The 25,755-nt window shown below is 35.3% G+C and overlaps 1 protein-coding gene across 4 annotated transcripts in view; it reads right to left on the bottom strand.

Moving 5' to 3' along the window:
- Positions 1-25,755, bottom strand: part of ATF7IP (activating transcription factor 7 interacting protein) — a 122,500-nt gene that overhangs the window by 5,216 nt on the left and 91,529 nt on the right. For 3 of the 4 annotated variants that reach the window (XM_027035611.2, XM_027035610.2, XM_027035612.2), the window contains exons 7-14: positions 25,377-25,453; positions 24,700-24,788; positions 20,536-21,174; positions 15,659-15,723; positions 13,682-13,760; positions 11,242-11,397; positions 9,409-9,591; positions 3,762-3,874 (exon numbers count right to left, since the gene is read on the bottom strand). In XM_027035611.2, coding sequence (XP_026891412.1) covers positions 3,762-3,874; positions 9,409-9,591; positions 11,242-11,397; positions 13,682-13,760; positions 15,659-15,723; positions 20,536-21,174; positions 24,700-24,788; positions 25,377-25,453 — 1,401 coding nt within the window. Of the gene's footprint in view, positions 1-3,761; positions 3,875-7,419; positions 8,814-9,408; positions 9,592-11,241; positions 11,398-13,681; positions 13,761-15,658; positions 15,724-20,535; positions 21,175-24,699; positions 24,789-25,376; positions 25,454-25,755 lie in introns of those variants that run through there. The other variant, XM_053225852.1, reaches the window with a different exon arrangement.

Here is a 25,755-nt window from a genome sequence, read left to right as displayed (position 1 = left end):
CAAAATAATTTATGTTTACCTATGTTACAGATTCTTATTTTAGAATAATATAACATTTTAAAATATCACGTGTTATGATACAGTCTGTAGTAAATAATTTGAGTATTTAACTCTACTTTTATTTTTAGGCCATTTTTCTATCTAAAGACAGTAGCATACCATGAATAAGCACATTTAATGCTGAATGTATATTATGTTCTTGGTCAGTCTGCACAAAAATGGTGACATTTAAAGTGCACTAAGAATGGTAAGATTTAGAAATGCAGGAAGAGCCATGTTCTTTTCTGCCAATAGGTAAAGCATAAATAAGGGATAGGAAAGTAAAGGGATTTAGGGGCAAAAACAAACATTAACTTTTACTTAGAAATAGGGTATATGAATAAAAAAGATAAATTTGAAAAGGTAGCTGTTAAGGCCATATGAAAAAGCATGACTATTAAGTGGACCAATTCAAATTGACTTGTTTAACACTGGGCATTGTTATCATTATACCTAGATTTTAATAAAGATTACAATGATAATAATTTTTTCAAAAAAGATTCAAGTGTAAACCAGGAAACAGGGATACCAGTGATCTTTTTTTCCCAAGTGAAACATATCACTGCTCACTGACTTTAGGCTGAAAGTCTGAAACAAAGATTTCCTTAACTGAAATTCATTTCACAAGAACTGTGTTTTAATACGCATTTCATAAAATGGATAATTTATATACACTAAATAGTGAATTCTGTGAAGGTCTGATATCTTTTTAATCTCTATCCCTTGTCAAAGCTTAGTAGCAGTAATGTGCACATAGGAAGAACTCAAAAAGGATAATTTCAAGGAATACAAATCTGCTTAAATTCATATGCCTGGTGGAAAACATTCATATACACATCTGGAAAAGGATACAATTCACAGTTAAAAAGCTAAAATAAACATAAAGTCAGAAGGGAAAAGAATAAAATTTAAATAAAACACTGAAAGTTGGAGAAGTAGAAGTGATTTAAATACTGGCCATGTTGCTATATTTTCTCTTTCAAATTGTCTTTTTTCCTCAAATAATTTAATCACATAAGTAAATAACACTAAATAAACATATAGCCAGCAAGATCTAAGAGAAGATGGCTGAAGCCATGAATCTAACTGTAGGTAGTAGAGGAATTTGACGAGTCTGACAACAGCTTTAATAGCTGTTATATACCTTCTAATTCTTAAAATTCTAAGACTCTGAATCTGCTCGTATCTTAAAACTTAATATTAAGTCAACTGAGTTTTGTCTTTTTTATTCTTGCCACTGCAATGGAGATTTTTATACAAGTTTTACAAATGAAATGATACGACAGGGATTTGCTTCAAAATAATCCAGTATATATTTGGGTTGCTGGAATAAATGGGTGAATACAGATGAAAAAGATTAGCCATACACTGACAAGTGTTAAGATGAGTGAGGTAAGTAGGAATCACTATAGTATACTATTTTTATATATATTTGAAATTCTTATTTAAAACCATCTTCTAAATTAATTAAAATAAAAGAATGTTCCTCCTGTAAGATACAGTTTATTCTACTAAGACAATACACATGGGCTCCTGTTTTTGTGTTTTTTTTCAGTGTTTTTTTGTTTTGTTTTTTTTTTTTCTTGAGACAGAGAGAGAGGGGCAGAGAGAGATGGAGACACAGAATCTGAAGCAGGCTCCAGGCTCCGAGCTGTCAGCACAGAGCCTGACGCAGGGCTCAAACTCACTACCTGTAAGATCATGACCTGAGCCAAAGTTGGACACTCAACCGACTGAGCCACCCAGGCACCCCATGGGCTCCTGGTTTTTAAAAAATGTTCTTGACCAAAAAAAAGCTCTTGATGGGTCATCAAATTTGCAAACTATAAGGTATTAGAGATATTTACTATATAGTTTCTGAAGAAACATGGAATGAAAGAAGTTATTTGTAGCTGCAAACAACAGTAATGGTATATTTACCACATATCCTAACAGGGCCAGATTTGAAACACTGAAAACACACTGCAGGTGCTGGGATCAGACAACCTTAGTTAAAATGGCTCTGACATTAGTTTGGGTAACGACCCTGAGTAACCTAAGTAACCACTTAACATCTTTGTGACACTGTACCCTTTCCTATCAAAGGAGAATAATAATACACCTAGGGTTGTTAAATAAAATAATACATGTAAAGTGCTTGGTAGAGCTCCTGGTATACAGTTAGTGCTCTGTTAACATTAATTTTTTCATTGTAGTAGAATAGTAAAAATAACAGCTGTTAAGAGGATAGGTTCTAACGCTGGAATGCACGGGTTTTCATGAGTTATGACCTTGGGTTGGTTATTCAACATCTTTATGCATTAGCTGCCCTATCTATAATAAAGCATAAAAAAGGAGAGAAGAGTCCTAAAGGATTGCTGAGTGAGGACCAAGTATATTAACAGTGCCTGGCACAGAGGAGGTGCTCAAGAAATGCTAGCTGTTATTATGTATACTTAAAAAAGGACACTTGGGTGAAAAGTGATATGAAGCCTCAATCTCCTCCCTTCTCATAAAGCCCACATGTCCATTTACATGGTGTACCATACCAAATGCTGTTCTAATCATGTCACGGAAGATTGTGACATTGTTTTGGAGCCTAAATCTAAGGAGACATCTTTGATCCATGTCATCTCTTAATAAATGAATTCCCAATGTCACTGGATTAATAAAAAACAATAAAGCGATGGCAATATACCAGTTAGAACTGATATAAGGTTCTGAGGAAAAAAATAAGTTAGAAAAAATACTTTTTAAAATACTCTTTAAACACTCAAAAATACTCTTTTCAATTTAACCATGAGGTTTTTTAAATATTTTATTTTATTTTTTTTATTTTTTAAATGTTATTTATTTTTGAGAGAGACAGAGACAGAGCACAAGCAGGGGAGGGGTAGAGAGGGAGACACAGAAGCTGAAACATACTCCAGGCTCCGAGCTGTCAGCACAGAACAGAGCCTGACATGGGGCTTGAACTCACGGACCATGAGATCATGACCTGAGCCAAAGCTGGACACCCAACCGACTGAGCCACCCAGGCGCCCCTAAAAATTTTATTTTAATGTTTATTTACTTTTTAGAGAGAGAGAGAGAGAAGAACGCATGTGGGGGGAGGGGAGAGAGAGGGAGAAACAGAATCTGAAGCAGGCTCCAGGCTCCGCACTGTCAGCACAGAGTCCTGATGTGGGGCTCAAACTCAGGAACCGCAAGATCATGACCTGAGCTGAAGTCAGACGCTTAACTGACTGAGCCACCTGGGCACCCCTAACCATGAGCTTAAAATGCTCTATTTCAGGGGTGCCTGGGTGACTCAGTCGGTTAAGCGTCCGACTTCGGCTCAGGTCATGATCTCATGGTTCATGGGTTCAAGCCCCGCGTCGGGCTCTGTGCTGACAGCTCAGAGCCTGGAGCCTGCTTCGGATTCTGTGTCTCCTTCTCTCTCTCTCTGTCCCTCCTATGCTTTCTCTCTCTCTCTCTCAAAAATAAATTAAAAAACATAAAAAAAAATTTTTAATGCTCTATTTCACTTCACACATACCAGCTGTGGACTCTTCTTATACACTTACACCACCACAAGCAGAATCAATGATCCTTGATGACCAACATCCCTAAGAAAATTTGTTCATAATGGTAAGATCTATATTCTTAAATTAACTTCTGTTGCCTGAAGAATAAATGCGAACTACAATAATATTTGACAGGTCTACAGATAAACATTTTGGAAATATGACATCGACACTTACAGTATGCACTTGTGGTGGTCGGTGATGCACTGTGAGCTGAGGTCCTGTTGATCCCAGGGTTAGTCCATTGTTTACAACATATGTAGTTGCTTGAGGCACTCGAACTGTGACACCTACAGAACAAAATTAAGGCTTTTATAAAACTAGAAATCTATTCTAAATCTGGTAAAACGCTGACTAAACACTTGAAGTCAGCAAAGTGTTGTTTATAGAATTTGGAAGGAAAAACATTTCTAACCTAGAAACCTATACTCAACTGAAGAATTAATTGAACATGAAGAGAAAGAAATTCTCCCATATGCAAGCAATCAAAAAAACTACTTTCTCAAGTTATCCTTCGAAGACGTGTGCCACCAATTATGAGAGAGAAAATCAAGAAGGAGGAAAATGGGAGATACAGGAAACAGGAGATGTAACACAAGAGAAAAATAAATGGAATCCCTACCAAGAGGACTATGAGAAAAAATCCTAGAATAGTAGAACACAGTCACACATCACATGTAGAAGGCAAAGCGAGAACGGAGCAGTGCAACTCTAATGGCAGACAAATTGAAGCTGTCTTCAAAAATATCTCTGCTATCTCATCTTTTCAACTAGGACAGAAATCTCAACTGTAAGTTATCCCTGATGTATATTAATGAGGTCCCTCACTTTCTGTCCATGCCATGCTGAACAGCTGAGGATACTCAATTCACTGAACAGAAAACTATTTTGACATATATTATGGTAACAGAAGCAGACTATTTTTTTCAGCATTTACTTAAATTCTAGTTAGTTAATATACAGTATAATATTGGATTCGGGAATAGAATTTAGTGACTCATCACTTACAGATAACAGCCAGTGCTCATAACAACAAGTGCCCTCCTTAATACCCTTTACCTATTTAGCCCATCCTCCACCCACCTCCCCTCCAGGAATCCTTAGTTTGTTCTCTATATAGTTAAGAGTCTCTTATGGTTTGCCTCTCTCTCTTTTCTTCCCTTCCCCTATATGTAAATCATTTTGTTTCTTAAATTCCATGAGTGAAATCATATGGTAATTGTCTTGGACTTATTTCACTTAGCATAATACACTCTAGTTCCATCCATGTTGCTGCAAATGGCAAGATTCCATTATTTTTGATGGCTGAGTAATATTCCAGTGTGTGTGTGTGTGTGTGTTTGTGTGTGTGTACACACACACGTACACCACATCTTCTTTGTCCTTTCATCAGCAGATGGACATTTGGGCTTCTCCACTGTTTGGCTATTGTTGATAGCCAAATTGGCTACTATTGATAACCAATAATATCAATATTGGTGTAGGTACCCCTTCAAATCAGTATGTTTATATCCTTTGGGTAAATATCTAGTAGTACAATTGCTTGGTTGTACGGTAGTTCTATTTTTAACTTTTTGAGGAACCTCCATACTGTTTTCCAGAGTAGACGTACCAGTCTGCATTCCCACCAACAGTGTAAGAAGGTTCCCCCTTTTCCACATCCTTATCGATATTTGTTGTTAACAGGTATGAGGTGCTATCTAATCCTAGTTTTGATGAGTGATGATGAGCATCTTTTCATGTTGTCTGTTGGCCACCTGGATGTCTTTTTGGGAAAAAGGTCTGTTCAAGCCTTCTGCCCATTTCTTAACTAGATTATTTGTTTTGGGGTGGTGAGTTTGGTAAGCTCTTATAGATTTTGGATACTAACCTTTTTTTTTTTTTTTAAAAGTAGGCTTCATACCCAGTGTGGACCCGACACAGGGCTTGATTATACAACCCTGACATCAAGATCTGAACTGAGCTAAGAGTCGGATGCTTAACCAACTGAGCCACCCAGGCGCCCCTGGATACTAACCCTTATCAGATACGTCATTTGCAAGTATATTCTATTCTGTAGGCTGCCTTTTAGTTTTGTCAATTGTTTCCTTTGCTGTGCAGAAGCTTTTTATCTTGATGAAGTCCCAATAGTTCATCTTTGCTTTTGTTTCTACTGCCTCCAGAAACGTATCTGTAAGAAGTTGCCATGGCTGAGGCCAAAGAGGTTTGCTGCCTGTCTTCTCCTCTAGGATTTTGATGGCTTCCTGTCTCATACTCAGGTCTTTGATCCATTTTGAATTTATTTTTGTGTGTGGTGTAAGAAAGTGATCCAGTTTCATTCTTCTGCATGTAGCTATCCAGTTTTCTGAACACCATTTGTTGAAAAGACTGTCTTTTTTCCATTGGATAGTCTTTCCTGCTTTGTCAAGTATTAGTTGACCATATATAGTTGTGGGTCCATTTCTGGGTTTTCTATTATATTCCATTGACCAATGTGTCTGTTTTTGTGCTAGCACCACCCTGTCTTGAGGACTACAGCTTTGTGATATAGCTTGAAGTCCAGAATTGTGATGCCTTCAGTTTAGCTTTTCTTTTTCAAGACTGCTTTGGCCCTTTAGGGTCTTTTGTGATTCCATACAAATTTTACGATTGTTTGCTCTAGCTCTGTGAAAAATGCTGATGGTATTTTGATAGGGATTGCATTAAATGTGTAGAGTGCTTTGAGTAGTATAGACATTCTTCCAATCCACGAGCATGGAATGTTTTCCCATTTCTTTGTGTCCCCTTCAATTTCTTTCATAAGTGTTCTACAGTTTTCAGAGTACAGATGTTTTACCTCTTTAGTTAGGTTTATTCCTAGGTATCTTGTGGGTTTTGGTACAGTTGCAAATGGGATTGATTCCTTGATTTATCTTTCTGCTTCTTCATTATTCGTGTATAGAAATGCAACAGGTTTCCATACAGCAATTTTATATCCTGTGACTACTGAATTCATGTATCAGTTCTAACATTTTTTTGGTGTAGTCTTTTGGGTTTTCTACATAGAGTATCATGGTGTCTGCAAATAGTGAAATTTGGACTTCTTCCTTGCCAATTTAGATGTCCTTTATTTCTTTTTGTGAGAGTGAAACCCATGTCTTTTTCCTGACCATAGAGAATAGTATTAGCTGTGGGCCTTTTGTTGATATTGAGGTATGTTCCCTCGATCCCTGCTCTGTTGAGGGTTTTTATTAAGAATGGATGCTGTATTTTGTCAAATGCTTTTTCTGCATCTATTGACAGGATCGTGTGGTTCTTATCCTTTCTTTTCTTTTTTAAAATGTTTTATTCATTTTTGAGAGACAGAGAGACAGAGTGTGAGCAGAGGAGGGGCAGAGAAAGAAGGAGACACAGAATCCGAAGCAGGCTCCAGGCTCCGAGCCGTCAACACAGAGCCCCATGCAGGGCCTGAACTCATGAACTGGGAGATCATGACCTGAGCCGAAGTCGGATGCTTAACCGACTGAGCCACCCAGGTGCCCCTCCTTTCTTTCATTAAAGTGGTATATCACATTGATTTGCAAATATTGAACCACCCCCACCCTTGCAGCTCAGGAATAAATCCCACTTGATTGTGGTGAATGATTCTTTTAATGTACTGTTGCATTCAATTTGCTAGTATCTTATTGAGAACTTTTACATCCATGTTAACCAGGGATATTGCCTATAGTTTTCTTTTTCAGTGAAGTCTTTGTCTGGTTTTGGAATCAAGGTAATAGTGGCCTTGTAGAACAAGTTTGGAGGTTTTCCTTCCATTTCTATTTTTTGGAACAGTTTGAGAAGAATAGGTAACTTTTCTTTAACTTTTCTTTTAACTTTTCTTTAAATGTCTGGAAGAATTCCCCTGGGAAGCCATCTGGCCCAGGACTCTTGTTTGTTAGGAGACTTTTGTTTAGTTATTCAACTTCTTTGCTGGTTATGGGTCTGTTCAAATTTTCTGTTTCTTCCTGTTTCAGTTTTGGTAGTTTGTGAGCTTTGTCCCTTTCTTCCAGATTGCTCAGTTTGTTGGCATATGATTTTTCATATTATCTTATAATTGTATTTCTGTGTTGTTGGTTGTGATCTCTCCTCTTTCATTTGTGATTTTATTTATTTGGGTCCTTTCTCTTTTCTTTTTGGTAAGTCTGGCTAGGGGTTTAACAATTTTATTAATTCTTTCAAAGAACCAGCTCTTAGTTTTGTTGATCTGTTCTACTGAAGTTTTTTTCTTGTTATTTCTCTATAACTTATTTCTACCATAATCTTTATTAGTTCCTTTCTCCTGCTGCCTTTAGGCTTTATTTGCTGTTCCTTTTCTAGCTCCTTTAGGTATAAGGTTAGGTTGTGTATTTGAGACTTCTTATTTCTTGAGGTGGACCTGTATTGCTATGCACTTCCCTCTTACGTCCACTTTTGCTGCATCTCAAAGGTTCTAGACTGTAGTGCTTTCATTTTCATTTGCTTCCATGCATTTTTTTTCTTCTTTAATTTCCTGTTTATCCCATTCATTCTTTAGTAGTGTGTTCTTTAACCTCTATGTATTTGTGGTGTTTCCAAATTTTTTCTTGTGGTCGACTTCAAGTTTCATAGCATTGTAGCCTGAAAATATGCATAGTGTGATCTAAGACATTGGTTGAGTCATTAGCTGAGGCCTGATTTGTGACCCAGTATGTGATCTATTCTGGAGAACGTTCCATGAGCACTCAAAAAGAATGTGCATTCTGTTGCTTTAGGATGAACTGTTCTGAATATATCTGTTAGACAATTTAGTTGCCTACTGCCTGGACCACATTCCTGCCATATACTCAGTTCCTGGCCTATCCTATAGTTCTGCCTGGCACCCTGACTATGGTGAACGCAGTTTCCCAGAACTCATTCATGACCGTACTGATTTCCCAGAAAAAAGCTCTTGTAAGCTGGAGAAAACTGAAGCCAAACTGTGAACCAGAAACTCTGCCGAGTTTATTTTCTCCTGGAAATCATCACATAATAATGACAGTTTCTTTAAAAAGCATTTAAAAATGCCCATGTTATTAAATTTTATAAAGCTGCTTTTTTGGGAAGCCTGGGTGGTTCAGTCAGTTGAGCGTCCAACTTTGGCTCAGGTCATGACCTCATGGTTCATGAGTTTGAGTCCTGCATCTGGCTCGCTGCTGTTAGCACAGAGCCTGCTTTGGATCCTCTGCAGCCCCCTCTCTCTGCACCTTCCCTGCTCATACTCTCTCTCTCTCTCTGAAAAATAAAATAAAAACATTAAAAAAATAATAATAAACTTTACATATGCTTTGTATATAAACCTCTATATGCACAATATATTTTACTACCAAATATAATATATATATAAAATATGTATCTGTATGTATATATGTATATAAACACGTGTGTGTGTGCATGTGCACGCAAACAATAGATTTCCTTTAACATTTTCTGATCTTTTACTTCTCAGCCACCTTCCATATCTTTAAGACTCTCTCATTGGAAGCTATTCTTTACCATTATTTCCATTATCTGGGCCAAGCCACAATTGATCATTCCCACTTTAATCAGGCAATGTATCTCTTAACAGAGTACAGACCAGTATCAAACAGAGTATTTTGAGAGTATAAGCCATAAATACAGGTAAATTGAAGACAACACCTGGAGCACAAATCATATAATATACACATCCAATTTTTCTGGTTAAGTCTCCAAAGGGAAGAAAAACTTAATATTAGTTTTGTTATGATATTATAAGCATTTTTTCTCAAATCTAATGTCAATACAAGCCAACTAAATGCTAAAGAACTACATATAACTTGGGGCCCTACACAAGAAAAGAGTCTCTTACTGTTTTGGGGATTGACCTGCCGAACAGCAGGAGCCTGCATAACAGTTCCTCGCAGGGGAGCCTGAGCTGGTGGTGCTGGGAGAGTTGTATAAACCACTTGGTGGTTTGCAGGCGCTCTCGGTACAGGGAGTCTTGTGGTCACCTGAGTTACTGGACGATGTGTTACATTCACGGTGGTTGGAGCTAATGAAAAGCAGAGAAAACATATCAAAATGCAGTTAAGTTCTATGTTAACTAAACAGTATTAATTGTAATGAATGCTGTACAAAATCTAATTAACTATAATAAAGACAGAAATACAGATAACAGTCTCTTTTTGTAATCTTGAAAGATAAAAGTAGTAAAGCCAACCAAAATTAAGAACACTATTATTACAGTCCAAGCTTCAGAAGAAAAGGCTGCCTCAACCATGCCCAATGCCTTTCCCACTCTTGTTTGACTAGGTAATAAGCACGTGAAGATAAAGACTTAAGAGCATGATCTTAAGGGAGTGACTTAAAACAGCAAATTTTCACTCCTTAATGTTTAATTATTCCTAGTAGAGTGGGATTTGGGCCCCTTTAGGCTTTCTGCTAATGGCATAAACCCAAGAGTAACTGTATACTCACAGTTCACGAAACTGGCTAGCTATTGTTACTGACATTTTCTTTAGGTGAACTGAGCCATCTCTTATTCAAAACAATAAAACATCAATTAAAATACAGAATTCTTCCTTCTCTACTCCAGCATTCCTCCTAATCTATGTTCCAAAGAACATTCATACCTTGAGTGATATTAACATATATCTATCAAAAAAGTCCTAAATGTTCACCGACAGCATGGAACTATAATAATTACTTTAGAAGTTAACATTTTCTTGTTAATAACTCTCTGAATTACTATCACATTTTACAAATGATCACACATTAACTATATAATAAAAATAATAAATCTACTTTTATATGGAAAAATGCATTCTATAATAAAATAAATTTGTAGGTAAACAGTGGATATGACAAAGATAAAAAGGTTTTCTTTACTAATGGCTTACTTACTAAAGTCTTTAGTCTTTACATATCTGAACTTTCAATGTGAGCTTTGAGAAAGGGGAAGAAAGTATACAAGGAGGAATGCTTATCTCTTCATCTCTTTATTACCCATTTTATTTTCTATACTACATATGATTTGTTTGCATAATTGAGATTTCTTCTAAGTTATCTAAATTCATGACTTACACTTGGATTTCACTAGATAAAATTCCATGTGAACTCAATGTTTTCCTTAACAAGAAAAGTCCTTATTTAAGTATTTTGCAGATAAATCTTTAATGATGGGCCATTTTATAAAAAAAAGGCAAACCGTCTTGATTGGCTTTCAAACAGTTTAGGAGATCTAGGGTACATCTTGAAAATGTCAGATTTATAACTTCTGGAAAGGCAGTCAGTAAAATATTAGTATGTATCTCCCAATGATAGTGTTAGGCCAGTTAAAACTAGTTCAAGTTAAGAATCATTTAAAATTTCTTATTTCATCAGTCACTTATTACTTCAAGGTCATAACCAGAACAAATCATTACACCCATCCCTTCCAGAGAAACTATATTCATTTCTGCTGCTTACAGTGGCAGATGACAAAGACATATACAATTTTTCTTCTTTATAACCACTCCGTATCAGTGCCATTACTTAAGATGGTCAGCAAAACTAAGTTATACTCCATTCAAAAAGATGCACTGTCTTCAAAATAACAGAAAATTATCCTTAATCTCCTGTCTATTCTTTCCACTTAATTCCATAGTCGTATTTCACTGGAGGCAAAACTAAAAGCTTCAACTCAATGATTCAGCAAGTCTACCTGTAGGTAGTAAATGTATGGTTGTCTGTGATGGTCCACTTGTTGGCACCCCAGATGGTTGAAGAGGTGGTGCTGGCTGGATGGGTTGCAATGGTCGAGACACAGGCTGAGAAGAACCCACGGTTGACACAGGGGTATGATTTAGCTTTTTCGGGTCTATTAATTAAAAGTGAGACATTGTGATTACTGATAGAAAAAAAAATCAGAAATACAGGTTCTTCTCGTATTTGTGAATTTTGTGTTTGCTTGCCCCTCAGTTACAATTACCACTAAGAAAACAATTTATTTCCAATTTAATTATGTGTATATTTGCTAGGTTGAAACACCACATCACAACCTTAAATAATTCACTGTTGGTTCTATCACATCTTCTAATTCACATTTACAGAGATATAATCTTACATTTTTTTATGAATGAATACTATTTTTGAACTCAATAAAATATCATGTCAATCAGAGTAATTTCATTTCCTAATTCATATATATCTATGTATCTATTATCAAGGACAATCTCCTAAACAAATACCTATAAATCAATGAGCTTTTCACCAGCAATCTTGAACTCCAATTACTGTTGTTTAGGTTCTTTTGTTTGATAAGACAGATGGTTGCTTATTTACACTACCCAGTCTTTAAAATAAGATACACATAGTGTCTAATCTCAAAAAAAGTCTTATATAGCCTATGGAATAAATGTTTGCATCTCAGAACAAGCCTTAAATACTAGGTAACCACTATATGGCATAATGTAAAGAGTATAACCAAAAGCCCTCTATCCAAAATGATCCCCATTGATTTCTGTCCTAAGGAATTCTGCACTAAAATGTAAATAAAATTTAAGGCTGTAGCTATGTTAATTGGGTCCTGATGGAGGGAGGACGGTACAATGGAAAAATTTAAGGTGCAAAGCTGGGGCCATAGGAAAAGGCACCATGAGGCAGCGATGCTAGAAAGGGAGCAGTCAGAGCACTGAAAACTTTTAGAATCAGCCCTAACTGTGTCCTCTAAAAAATAACAAGTATTTATTTTGTCCTCTAGGGATTCATTATATTTAGACTTGTCTATAAAAATTAAAAAAAAGGGGCGCCTGGGTGGCACAGTCGGTTGAGCGTCCGACTTCAGCCAGGTCACGATCTTGCGGTCTGTGAGTTCGAGCCCCGCGTCGGGCTCTGGGCTGATGGCTCAGAGCCTGGAGCCTGTTTCCGATTCTGTGTCTCCCTCTCTCTCTGCCCCTCCCCCGTTCATGCTCTGTCTCTCTCTGTCCCAAAAATAAATAAAAATGTTGAAAAAAAAATTTTTTTAATAAAAAAAATAAAAAATAAATAAAAAAAAGAAAAATCAATGCAAATAATTTGAAACCTTTTATGTAAACAATAATCATAGTGGTATGAATTCAATTCTGACAAATGATGGCATAAATCTTCCAATTTTACATCAGTTATACAAAAAAATTGACTTCCTATCACATAATCAGCTTGTTTTCCTAAAACCAATGAATCTTATTCCCTAAAATATTTAAACTTTAGGTGATTTTTAAATTTAATGTCTTTAACATAACAATTAGCCGACTACCTTATCTTAGTTTTTCCATATGCATTATATAATTATCACCACACAGTTTCGCAGATATGTCTGTGAATAGTTGTGCAAGTAAGTTTGAGAAATACTTTATATCTTGAATTTCTCTTGGAAAAATTATAGATTAGCATAGAAAAGCTTAGAGAAGTCTGTATAAAAGGAAAAAAAAACCATACAATTTTGTTTCATTCAGCATTTCTCCAAGTATATTTAATTACTGAACTTTTTATTCAGATTACCTATTAACATTGGAGAAGAATAACTAAGAATATTGGTTGTAATTTCTAAATACTGTAACTCAAAATAATATTGAAGAATTTGGTGTGCAGGTTTTTAACATCACCTTCATTTTTGTTTATATAATACTAAATAAAGAAAATTAATTCAAATAACCAGAATTAAATGTATACACACGTGATAGTACCTACATTAAAGGGCACCTGAATGTGCATGTGTGCACACACATACATATGCAGAAAGAACACTTAATTTAGAGTCAGAGGACATGGGTTTGATCCCCAGCTCCCTAATTGACTCTGACTTGTTCTCTTTGAATCTACTCTCAACTATAAAATAGGCATTATACGGTTACTGCAAAGATCAAGTGAAATAACATATAAAAAGAGGAGTGTTCTAGAAGTTAAACAGTCTCTTAACTGCTCTGTTTTTCTCTATGCTTTGTTCATATTCATCAAGATTAGATTTCAATTTTTAAATTCTAATATAAAAAACTCTCTAACATAGATACAAATATATCAAGCATAATGCTGTAGATATCTGTCTTCACTGATTATCATACTGAATTAAGAGAAAAAAATGCTACAAAGCATTCCTTGGTACTGGTACCATTACTTATAAGTACCTTGTGAAGCTCCACTCTCTTCATCATCCATTGTGAGATCAATGACACCACCCGAATCACTGCCTGTGGCTTTTCCACTCTGAAAAACAAAATTTCTGTATTTTGCAAAGGAAACTCTAGCAGACATAGAGGAAAACTAAAATACTAAGGGGCAACAAGAATAAAGGAGTAGCCTGGTTCAATCTGGACCCCCCCTAAAAGGCACTACCTGAAAAAAAAAGTTTGTCAGATAAATGATCCCTGAATACTCATAACATGTGTCATATAAAAAATAATTGTGAAACATTCTCACAAGAAATTCTACAAGTTGTTGTTTTTTTTTTTCTCTAAATCTGTCAATTCCATAGAGCTATTAAAGTGATTAGGTACTTTAACTGGTAAGTGATTAAACACAAACACTATATTTTCCAACATTTAAAATGTTGATGAATTCTACAAACCTTACATTAATATTATTTACTACACTAATATTAATACCAATATTAATTCACCAAAGTGCCAAAAGCAACTTCAAAGCTAGAATTAAGTTACACAAAATGACCTATGTTTCTTCCCTAAAAATTTTACATGGTAGGATAAGATATGGTGTGCTATACTATTAACTGACATCCAATTTGACCAAAGTCAACCCATTGTCCCAAATCATTAGAAATGCAATTAAAACAATTCTTTTTAACTCCACAATAGCAACAAAAAAGGAAAGTAGTACAACACAGACCTAAAGAACCAGTATCTTTGAGTCAAAAAGACCGATGGCATCTTTTAGTTCCAACACATATTAGCTATGTAAATTTATGTTAAAAGGTAATATCCTCAATTTCCAAAGTATGGATATGCGATCTGTTATGAGGACTAATCCAAATATGCATAGAAAGAGCTTAACACTAGGCATAACACGTGCTGTGTAACAAATGCTAATCATAATTACTTTATACCATACTGAGATCAGCTCCAAATGATTAAGGTTTTTAAAAACTGCAAAACTCAGACTTCACAAAATTAAAGGAAACAATGCCTTGACATTAAAAACTTCAGGCCCAATCCGAAGGTAATGATGTAATTCTAAATCTTTCTATGATGATGACTTCATTGAAAATGACTTGTCAACACACACCACAATCTAAAATCCAAAACTAAAAGTTCTTAAATCCTTAAAGAATGTAACAGAATCCACTTGCTGCAGTGTATTTTATAAGGTCCACTTTTCAAAATTTTCTAAATTTTAAATTTATCAAAAATTACTATCCATGCAAAGCCCAGTAAAAAAGAACCCAACTAAAGACAAAAGACAGTCAACAGAAAATAAGTCCAAGTAGAACCAGATGTTGAATTCAGCAAAGGCTTAAAAGCAGCTTTAAAAAATAGGTTGAAAGAGGGGTTGCTGGGTGGCTCAGTTGGTTGAGCAACCAGCTCTTGATTTTGGCTCAGGTCATGATCTCAGGGTTGTGAGATCAAGCCCCACATCAAGCTCTGTGCTGAGTGTGGAGCCTGCTTGGGATTCTCTCTCCCCCTCCCTCCCTCCTCCCTAAAAAAAAAAAAAGTTCAAAGAAATGAAGGAAAATACAATATTAATGAATGCACAAGTAAGCAATCTCAAAAGTAGAAACTGAAATACAAAAACAGAAATTCTAGGTCTGAAAAGTATGATTAACTTAGAATAATTTTCATTGTATTAAAAAATATTGATGGAGGGGCGCCTGGGTGGCTCAGTCGGTTAAGCGGCCGACTTCCACTCAGGTCATGATCTCGCGGTCCGTGAGCTCAAGCCCCGCGTCAGGCTCTGTGCTGACAGCTCGGAGCCCGGAGCCTGTTTCAGATTCTGTGTCTCCCTCTCTCTGACCCTCCCCGTTCATGCTCTGTCTCCCTCTGTCTCAAAAAATAAATAAACGTTAAAAAAAAAAAAAAATTGATGGAAATCCATTATCCCTGAGGACTATAACTGGAATTTTACTTTGAAATAGAAGGAAAAAATCTTACCTGTGATGTGCTATCAGCTGCTTTCTTATTAACAGAAGCATCTATTGTTTTGTTTGTCTGGTTTTCTGAGGAGTCAAAAAAAAAAAAAGCCATTTTAAAAGCACCTACAGAACATAAAAGGGTTGGTTGTTTTATATGCAACAATTCATGTAACTTTCTCCAATTATTTTTTTTCTGTCAACATGTCATATATGCAAATGAACTCTCTCATAGACTACTGCTACAGTAACTTTCAAAAGAGCAAATTTACAATAGAGAAAAAATTTTCACATACCCATTGCCCAGAATATTTAATTCTATCCTAGGGAATATCTTTGGAAATAATTTAGGATACGTACAACTTAAACATCCTCACATAAGTAAATGGTTAAATAAAATACAATTTTTCCATACTATATATCTTTGGAGAAAAAGATTTAATGACATGGCAAAAAGTATAATAAATTCATTAGCAAAATCATTACACGAGGATTCTGAGAAAATTCACATGCATAATCTCAGTAGTTAAATCAGATTTTTCTTTAGTCATTTTTCAATTAACTTACATTGAGTTTGTGATACACATGCATACATACACACAAAAGTTACTTCTAGAACAGCAGAGAAAATCAATCAAGTATGGTTTTCTGACTCAACTTCTAAAGAGAAGGTATTAAACTTTATCAAATGTCTTTAGCATCTACTGAGGTAATTATTTAGCTTTTCCTCTTTGGTAATGTGGTGAATTTCCAATGCTGAAAAATTCTTATCCTTGCTTTCTGTAGATAGTAATATTCTTGGTTAAAGTATGGGAATTCTTTCATTTCAAATCATCAGAACACATATAAAGTAAATTATTTATGCTAAAAGGAAACAGTACTATGTATTTCATTATATATAAAATACACACATACACACACACACACACCTGTATGTCAAAAAATTTTGGATAAACATCTACCTATTAAAAGAGGGTTTTCCAGGCTACAGAAGTAAAAAGGAGGCCCTTATAATTTCTCCCTACCCTCTTTAAATTATCTTAGTTTTCTTGTAGGAAGAATATATTAATATATTCCTTATTTTTTTAAAAAAATATCTTAAAAGTACTTCATTTATAATGCATCAGCATCTTTTCTGGACTGTGAAGTTCCTGAAATATTACTTAGTAAAAAACAAATTCCATTTTACTGATCCTACATGGCCGAGTATTAATATACACTGATGACATTACAAAACATCAGTGATTTACCACCAAAGTTTTTTATATATAATGTTAGAATATATTCATTTGGGCTTAGAAGGATTTTATTCCCATAACTGTAATAATCTTCCTTAATCTAGGTTTTTAATTAATATTCCCTGTGCCTTTATTGTAGACTTTTTTGATTCTTAATGTAACAGTTTACCATTTCACTTATAATATCTACTTCAGATGACTGTAAATCTATCAATAAAACTGGTCAGGGTGAGAAATTAGAAATTGTACCTTAAAATCTGTCTATCATTTGGGAAGCCTCTCTATTTTACTATTCTTAAAAGATGATGTCATATTTAACCAACACTGTATTTTTACTGAAGTCATAAAAGGGTTTTTACAGAAGTGCCAATTAGTAGTATTCCTTATTAGGTGCTGGATATTTGGTGTATTAAAATGAATTGAATGCAAAACTTTTAAATCATTTTCACAACACCATCTCTCATCTGAATTACTACCACAGCTTCCTAACTGGTCTCTCTAACCCTACTTTTATCCTCGCCAAAGCATTCTTCTTATTGCAGCCAGTGTTCAGGGATGTCACACTCCTCTGCAAAAATCCTTTAATTCCTCTGCCTATCACCTTTCCATATATTATCACATACCTTTTCCAGATCTCCCACATCCTCTCACAGGAACCTCATATCTTAACATTCATCACATTTATAGTTAATTACTTATTTAATGGCAAGGTTCCCTATTTAATTGTGAGTTTGGTGAGAATAGGAACTATTTTGTACATTTCTGTGTGCCTGCAGGATTTTAGAAGAGTTATAGGTATTCAATATTTCATGAATAAATAATATTAACTACAACTTATACCCTAAATCTCCTAGCAGTCTTTAGGATGATTTTTACTTTACTATAGAAACAGAAAATACTGACTTAATACATAAGGGGACATGAACTATAATAAAATACAAATTCATGCATTCTAGTTGGATAGCTTATGTTCTCATTAAATCAATAATACCTACATAAGTATAAGACTTAAAGTGTTTTAATTATAGAACTAATATATTTAGCATACTACAAATGTATTAAAAGTTGGCTTCAACCTTCATATTCGGCCAAAATTTGCCATATGGCTTCAGTTTAGGTTTTGGGAAGCCTAAATAGCTAAAGGCCTACTTTAATGTCATTGATGGCACCTCTAAAATTTTGCATGATAAAAAAATATATCATTGCATCGGATGTCATTCTTTTGTTTTTTTAATGTTTATGTATTTTTGAGACAGAGGGAGACAGAGAGCAAGTGGGGGAGGGCAGAAAGAGAAGGAGACGGAGAATCTGAAGCAGGCTCCAGGCTCTGAGCTGTCAGCACAGAGCCCGATGCGGTGCTTGAACCCACCAACCGTCAGATCATGACCTGAGCTGAAGTCGGACGCTTAACTGACTGAGCCACCCAGGCGTGCCACATCAGATCTCATTCTAATTAACATTATGAACAGTATGCAAAGAAAGCTTATCATTCACATTTATGGTTAATATCCAATAAGTTACTTTCAAATGTAGGTAAGCACTCTAAATAGAACTTGAAACAATGATCGCCTTAAAATAATTTATACAATAAAGTACATAAAATGTGTTAAATAAATATATGTTAAAAAATTAATTTTAAGTGTAAGTATAAATGTATATTATCACATAAGTAGAATGATGTACTGATTAAAAATGATTGTGAAAATTATTAGTTTTACATACAAAACAATTAAGAACAGTCAAGTCATTAAATGAATATGAAACAAACTGACACTTACTATGACTAATAGAATACCTTAGCTAGGTAATTTTGGGAAACATATACCCTTTGTGTCAACAAATGTTCATAAATATTTTAAGAAAACAGAATAATTAAATTATAACTCTGATACCTGTAGAAGTATTTAGGGTATGAGCATTCACAAAACTAAACAATATCTTTTAAGTTATTTATTTCTTTTCAGGCCATGGTCTTTTAGGAAAACTTCTATATTTAAGGATTTGTCTTATTTTGTGACCATGAATTAATTTTTAATTTTATTTTTTTTTTAAGTTTATTTATTTTTGGGACAGAGAGAGACAGAACATGAACGGGGGAGGGGCAGAGAGAGAGGAGACACAGATTCAGAAACAGGCTCCAGGCTCCGAGCCATCTGCCCAGAGCCCGACGCGGGGCTCGAACTCACGGACCGCGAGATCGTGACCTGGCTGAAGTTGGACGCTTAACCGACTGAGCCACCCAGGCGCCCCGTGACCATGAATTAAAAAGTGTCAACTTAGGCTCAATCTTTCATAAAGTGGAAAAACTCAAAAATCACATAAAACAATGTCTAGGAGAAATCACCTTCTACCTGACATATTAAAAAATACTAAGGATTAGAAAAAAAGAAGTTAAAGAAAAATGAAGTAACCCCCTTAAAATCTTGTTCACTGACCTCATTTAAAAAGCAAGTACCTTTCAGTGCTGCAAACATGGATTAGAGTGTCTAAAGAATAATGTGGTAGCAGATAGGGTAACAAATACTGTTACTGTACTATGCAAGCATTTACATTTTAAATACTCATATTAATAACTGCATTTTTATATAAAATTTCAGATTTCTTCTTATATCCCAGATGTAAATTTGTATGAAGCTGATATTTAGCTCCAGTCCACTGTTAATTCTGATCAGCCACTCATTTATTCTCTCAACAGCCTTGTGAAATACAAAATACAATCACTATTTATATGAGTAAATATACTTGAAGGGCAAATACACTACTAATGGCTACATGGGAAATTAAAGAAAACAAAAGGCTTGTATATCTCACTTACAAAAGTAATTTTGTATTTTAGAATGTTTCTTATATTTCATGGTCACTATATCAATAAGAGATATTACAACAATTTCACTATACACATTATGCCTACCCATTTAGCCACTTTACAATAGTGGAAATAAATGTGAGGCCAGAAATGAAGAATAAGTAAGTTCAATAACGCATACAAAATGTGTGCTTTCTAAAGACAAGGAAGACATAGAATTTTACAGATTTTAAATACAGGTAAAATCCATTTCTCCTTTTTGCAATTCTGGAGAGTATACAGACATATACAAACATAATCATATACTATGTCACAGGGGAAATATATAAAAGATAAAACAAGAAGCAGTCAAACATTTTATAATAAATTAGAGAGAAGAACCTATTTTTAAATTGTTCAAATTTAGAAGACCAGAGTGATGAATGCACAAAGGATTTTTCCACATGGGTAGGGAAGATATGTTGTTTGTCATTTCCTCTTATATGCGTATATTCTGTAAATTAGATACTTTAAAATAAATTTGTTCTATTCAGATATTCCTGCCAAACGCATAATAAAAGAAATTCATAATGCTTGCCTCAAAGCCTAAAGGAAAAATTTCACCCAGATTAGGAAAAATTACTAAAAGCTACATTACAAATGCTAACTTTTCATTCAAAATAAACTGTATCTCAAATACCATTTTAACAACATCATTTCTTAGGTAGCTAAAAACTTACTAAAAGTAATCTCCAGGGTATTCTATTTACTTTCTTCTTCAAATAAAGATAGCACTTCCACAAACACAAATATTCAATTATCTAAAGGCCATTAACATGCTTGTATTTCTATTAGTAAGCCTATATAGTGACTTACCAATTCTTGGGGTAGTAGTGCTGCTCTGTTCTGCAGGAGACGAAGTACTAAAAGCAGAAATTGGAATTTTCATCTGTATAGGACCTCGATTATTTGATGGACTATAGAGTCCCGATGGGCCTACTGTAGGTAAAGAAGTCCTTGTGGCTTGTACAATAGAGTGTGCTGTTGGAACAGCCTGTACAGCAAGTGTCGTTCCTAAGGTTGCAGCACTGGCAGGAGAGTTCCTTTGAATACTAGGACTGGCCACAGAAGGAACATTGTTTGGTTTAGAGGGGTTTGGCAAGGCTGGCAAGGATACTGGATTTTTGGTGAGACCACTCACAGTAGGTGGGCTTTGTACAGAAATGAACTCAACGTTGCCAGACGGTTGATTGGTCACTAAAGTCCCTGGATGGCTCTGTAGGAGTTGAGGCTGGGAGGATACCGCAACAGGTACATGCAAAATCACTGGTAAAGGTTGTAAAGAGATTGTAGGTTGGGGATTTCCACTAGGCACCTGAGTAGTAGCAACTACTGTAGCTGTGTTGGGTGCAGGAAGAACTGACGTTGCTGTCAGAGAACCCGAAGTAACTGGAGTCTGCAACTTAGGTTGACTACTGACAACTGTTGGAGGAGTGACAAGATTGGTTGAAGATACTATAGAAAGAAAAAAGAAGTCTCAGTTTAAATGGCTGTCTTCATTCATCAGCTAGGATAATACAATACAATACAATACAATACAATACAATACAAATACTGTAGCTGCAATTGCTACAGTAAAGTCTTTCATAATACAATTTCTTCAAGACTTAAATTTTGGAAGTCTTTTTTAAACTTTATTTATTTTGAGAGAGAGAGAGACAGACAGACAGACAGAAAGCAAGCCAGGGAAGGGCAGAGAGAGGGAGAGTGAGAATCCCAAGCAGGATCAGCACCGTCAGCACAGAGCCCAATGCAGTGAGGCTTGAACTCATGAACCGCAAGACAATGACGTGAGCAGAAATCAGGAGTCAGACTCTCAACTGAATGAGCCACACAGGGGCCCCTTAGATTTTGGAAATTCTTAGAATTAAATTTATAGAAACATTTTTGCATCTATTTTTGGCACACAGCTTATGACTAATATGGAAGACTAATCTCTCAGTATCAAAACAGTGCCTGAAAATTACTATCGTCATTTCAGAGTAACTGGTAAAATGACTAAAAAACACTGAACTTGGTGAAGCTATACAGATAATTTTGAAACTACACTAAAAATATAAATGCCTTAGGACAATGACAATATGTAAACTCAAATAGACAATCTAGTTAGAATCATCACTATTAATGAATAAAGGAAGCTTGGCCATGGTATTTTATCATTCGGACCATGTGTGAAACCTCTATCTGTGGATTAAGTTTTACTGAATTACCTGGGAGGAACCAAGAAGGGGAAGCTGCCTCTACTGAAACTCTAATGACATTATACAATATAGGACATAACACACTGAAGATGGGAGATGAATTAAGAAATAAGGGAGTTAATACCAAAACCAGAGAAAATCAAAATGCTGGTCACTGAAGTTTTATAGTAATTTTGGCTCAACTATTTATCTTTCTTTTTTTTTTTTTAACATTTATTCATTTTTGACAGACAGAGAGAGACAGAGCATGAGCAGGGAAGGGGCAGAGAGAGAGGGAGACACAGAATCTGAAGCAGGCTCCAGGCTCTGAGCTGTCAGCACAGAGCCTGACACGGGGCTCAAACTCACGAACTGCGAGATCATGACCTGAGCCGAAGTTGGACCCTCAACCGAATGAGCCACCCAGTCACCCCTATTTATCTTTATTTTTATTTGAACAGGTTTCAAACTGATGACCAAGCTTCTTTCTCACTGATCTGTACTGTTTCCAAAACAATAGGCACACTAGAGCAGCAATTCTCAAAGTGTTATCCAGGGGAACACGTGCAGATTATTGAGACCCTCTCAGGGAGCTGGTAATATCAAAACTATTTTCATAACAATAAGACATTACTTGATTTTTTTCACCATGTAAATATCTGCACTGATGGAGCAAAAGCAACGGTGAGTAAAACTTCTTGATGCCTCAGTACAAAAATCAAGGTATTGAGTGGTACCAAACTGTCAATACATTCTTTACCCCCAAATGTTCACAGTAAAAAACAGTCAGTTTCACTCAAGAATGTCCATGATGAAGTCGTAGAAACTATTATTAAATCTCAGCCCTTGAGTACAGGTCTTAGTATTCTGCGTGAAAAAATAGGAAATCTACAACAAGCATTACCACTGCATGCCAAAGTACTGTGTTTGGCTCAAAGCAAAATGCTTGTACTACTGTTTGAGTTATAAAACTAAGCTAACCACCTTTTTCACAGAAGACCATTTTTAGTTGGAAGACTGACTTACAGACATACTGTGATTATTCACACTGGGTATTTAACAAATTTTCTTTCTTTCTTTCTTTCTTTCTTTCTTTCTTTCTTTCTTTCTTTCTTTCTTTCTTTCTCTTTCTTCTTACTTTCTCTGTCTCTTTCCCTCTCTTTCTCTCCCTCTCTCTCTCTTTCTTTCTCTCTTTTTTCTTTAAGTAGGCTCCACACCCAGCATGGAGCCCAAAGCGGGGCCTGAACTCATGACCCTGAGACCAAGACCTGAGCTGAGATCAAGAGTTGGATGCTTAACCAATTGAGCTACCCAGGTGCCCCAACAAACCTTTTCTTGAAAATAAACTTCGGCAGTCAAAGAAAACAACTAATAGTATTTATTGGCAATAATACAATTTGAGTTTTCAAAAAAAAAAAAAAATTAGAACTCTGGAAAAACATGTATCTGCCACTAAGAGCATGACAGCTTCCCAAATCTTCAAAGACATTTCTGACAAAAATCAATGTGATATTTATTTTTTTTAATTTTTTTTTTTAAACATTTAGTTTTGAGAGAGAGCACAAGAGGGAGGGGGCAGAGAGAGAGAGAGAGAGAGAGGGAGGGAGACACGAATCTGAAGCAGGCCCCAGGCTCCGAACTGTCAGTGCAGAGCCTGACACGGGGCTCACCTTCATGAACTGTGAGACGCTTAACCGACTGAGCTACTTGGACGCTCCAGAATCAATGTGCTTTTTAAAAAGTTTATTGAGGTGTCAGTAATAGAAGCCTTACATAACTCAGTGAGTATTTTCCAAATGATTGATGAATGATATTCGTAAAAGATCCATCCAAGACAGACAAATAGATTTTACTGAAAAACTTAGAAAAGTTCATTGATATGGTTTCACATTCTACTTTGCAACTAACCATTAATAAACTACTTGACTGTGTCAAACAATATTCACAAATCATCTAAAATGGCTAGCCCTTTTCCAAATACATATTTGTATGAGACTGAACTTTATTCAAATACTTCCACCAAAACAACAAATTCCAAGAGATTGGATGCAGAGACAGATAGAAGAATCTAGCTATCTTCAACTGTCTTAATGTTTTAAGTATAAGACAGATTTGTAAAACTGTAAGACAGCAACACTTCCACTAATTGCTTTAAGCATGGGAAATAGTTATTTTTTCGTTAAAACATTATCTGTGGGGTGCCTGGGTGGCTCAGTTAAGCGTACGACCTCAGCTCAGGTCATGATCTCATGGCTCGTGGGTTCGAGCCCCTCATCGGTCTCTGTGCTGACAGCTCAGAGTCTGAAGCCTGTTTCAGATTCTGTGTCTCCCTCTCTCTGCTCCTCCCCCACTCATGCTCTGTCTCTCTCTCAAAAATAAATAAACACTAAAAAAAAATTTTTTTTTAAACCATGTTATTTGTGTTTACATGATATAGGTTTGTTATTATTTTTAAATGAATAAACATGTAAAAGTTTGTATTTTAATTTCTACTCCAAGTAAATATCAATTACTATAAGCCACAAAAACAAAAGTTCTTTGGGATTCTTAATAATATTTTAAGATTATACAGGGATATGGAAACCAGAAAGTTTGAGACGCACTAGAGACTTGAATTCCTATATTTTCTTGCATATCTGTGATCCTGATTTTTAAATAAAATTTTGTACTCATTATTTAAGTTTAGATAAATATGCTCAGTTCCTTAGATCATTTCAGTCTCAAAATAATGTAAGAACAGAGAACTAAAGCCTTTATAAAATTCCTAAGAAAATGTTATTTTGTTGTTTAAAAATATTACCTGTATTCACAGGGGTTGGAAAGGATGTTGGTGCACTCTCACTTACATTCCTTTTGGACTCCAGCATCTGTCTCACTGTGCCTGCATTTCTACAAAATATACATATATATATACACACAAATAGTCAATGCAAATGCCATTCCGGAGGACATCAATATATGAATAGAGAAAGCAGTGGTCCGTAGGGGGAAAAGGGCGACTAGATTTGGGTACTATAGCACTAAAGTGCAAATGAATATGCTGAGGCCAAGATGGCACATAGATTTCAGCACGCTGGGGTCTATGGCATTAAGGAAGAGTCTTTCTCTTAGATTCTAATGTTCTTAACATTTTTACCAAAAAACCAAACGTATATCCTAGTATTTGTAGACATTTGTTCTTATTACCCCTAATCAAAGCATTTCTCAGTTACTTTGAAAGAATTCTATTTAACACAAGTTCTTAAATCTTAAATGACCAAAGAAAAGCCTTATAATAAATTAGCAAAGCCAGTAACCAACCACAAATGAATAATTATAGCAAAACAAAACAAATAAACAAACAAAAAATCTATTTAATTTAGGATACTAAACTTCTCTACAAAATAACTAGAAATATACTCCAAAACATTCTTATAAAATAAAGAGAATCAGAACCTTGTTCTGTTAAAAATCTGACAGATTGTTTACAATTCTCACCTGTATGGCACATTGTTATTATTGCTGTTGACGTCAACCACAGACTTTCCTGGTGATACAGGTGGGTTTGGTGGATTCTGGGGGAGAAAAACACCCAGGTAAAATAAAACCCAATACAAAAGGAGTCTTTAAAAATAAGACCTTAACTAGACCTACTGTGATCATTTCATAATGTATATAAGTGTTGAATTATTATGTTGTGCACCTGAAACCAACTTAATATTAAAAAAAAAAAAAAACCCTGATGTGGTTTCTCAACATATTATCTGTTACTTCCATAATATAGTAGAAAATATTACTACATGAGACAAGAATTTGAATCTTGGCATTACCACTTGTTAGCTGTGCCTTAAACAAATTAATCTGTTGAGACAACTGC

The sequence above is a fragment of the Acinonyx jubatus genome, chromosome B4, assembly GCF_027475565.1.
Source record: "Acinonyx jubatus isolate Ajub_Pintada_27869175 chromosome B4, VMU_Ajub_asm_v1.0, whole genome shotgun sequence".
Lineage (NCBI taxonomy): Eukaryota > Metazoa > Chordata > Mammalia > Carnivora > Felidae > Acinonyx > Acinonyx jubatus.
Note: the sequence above shows the minus strand (reverse complement) of the source record. Positions and strands in the feature narration are given on the sequence as shown.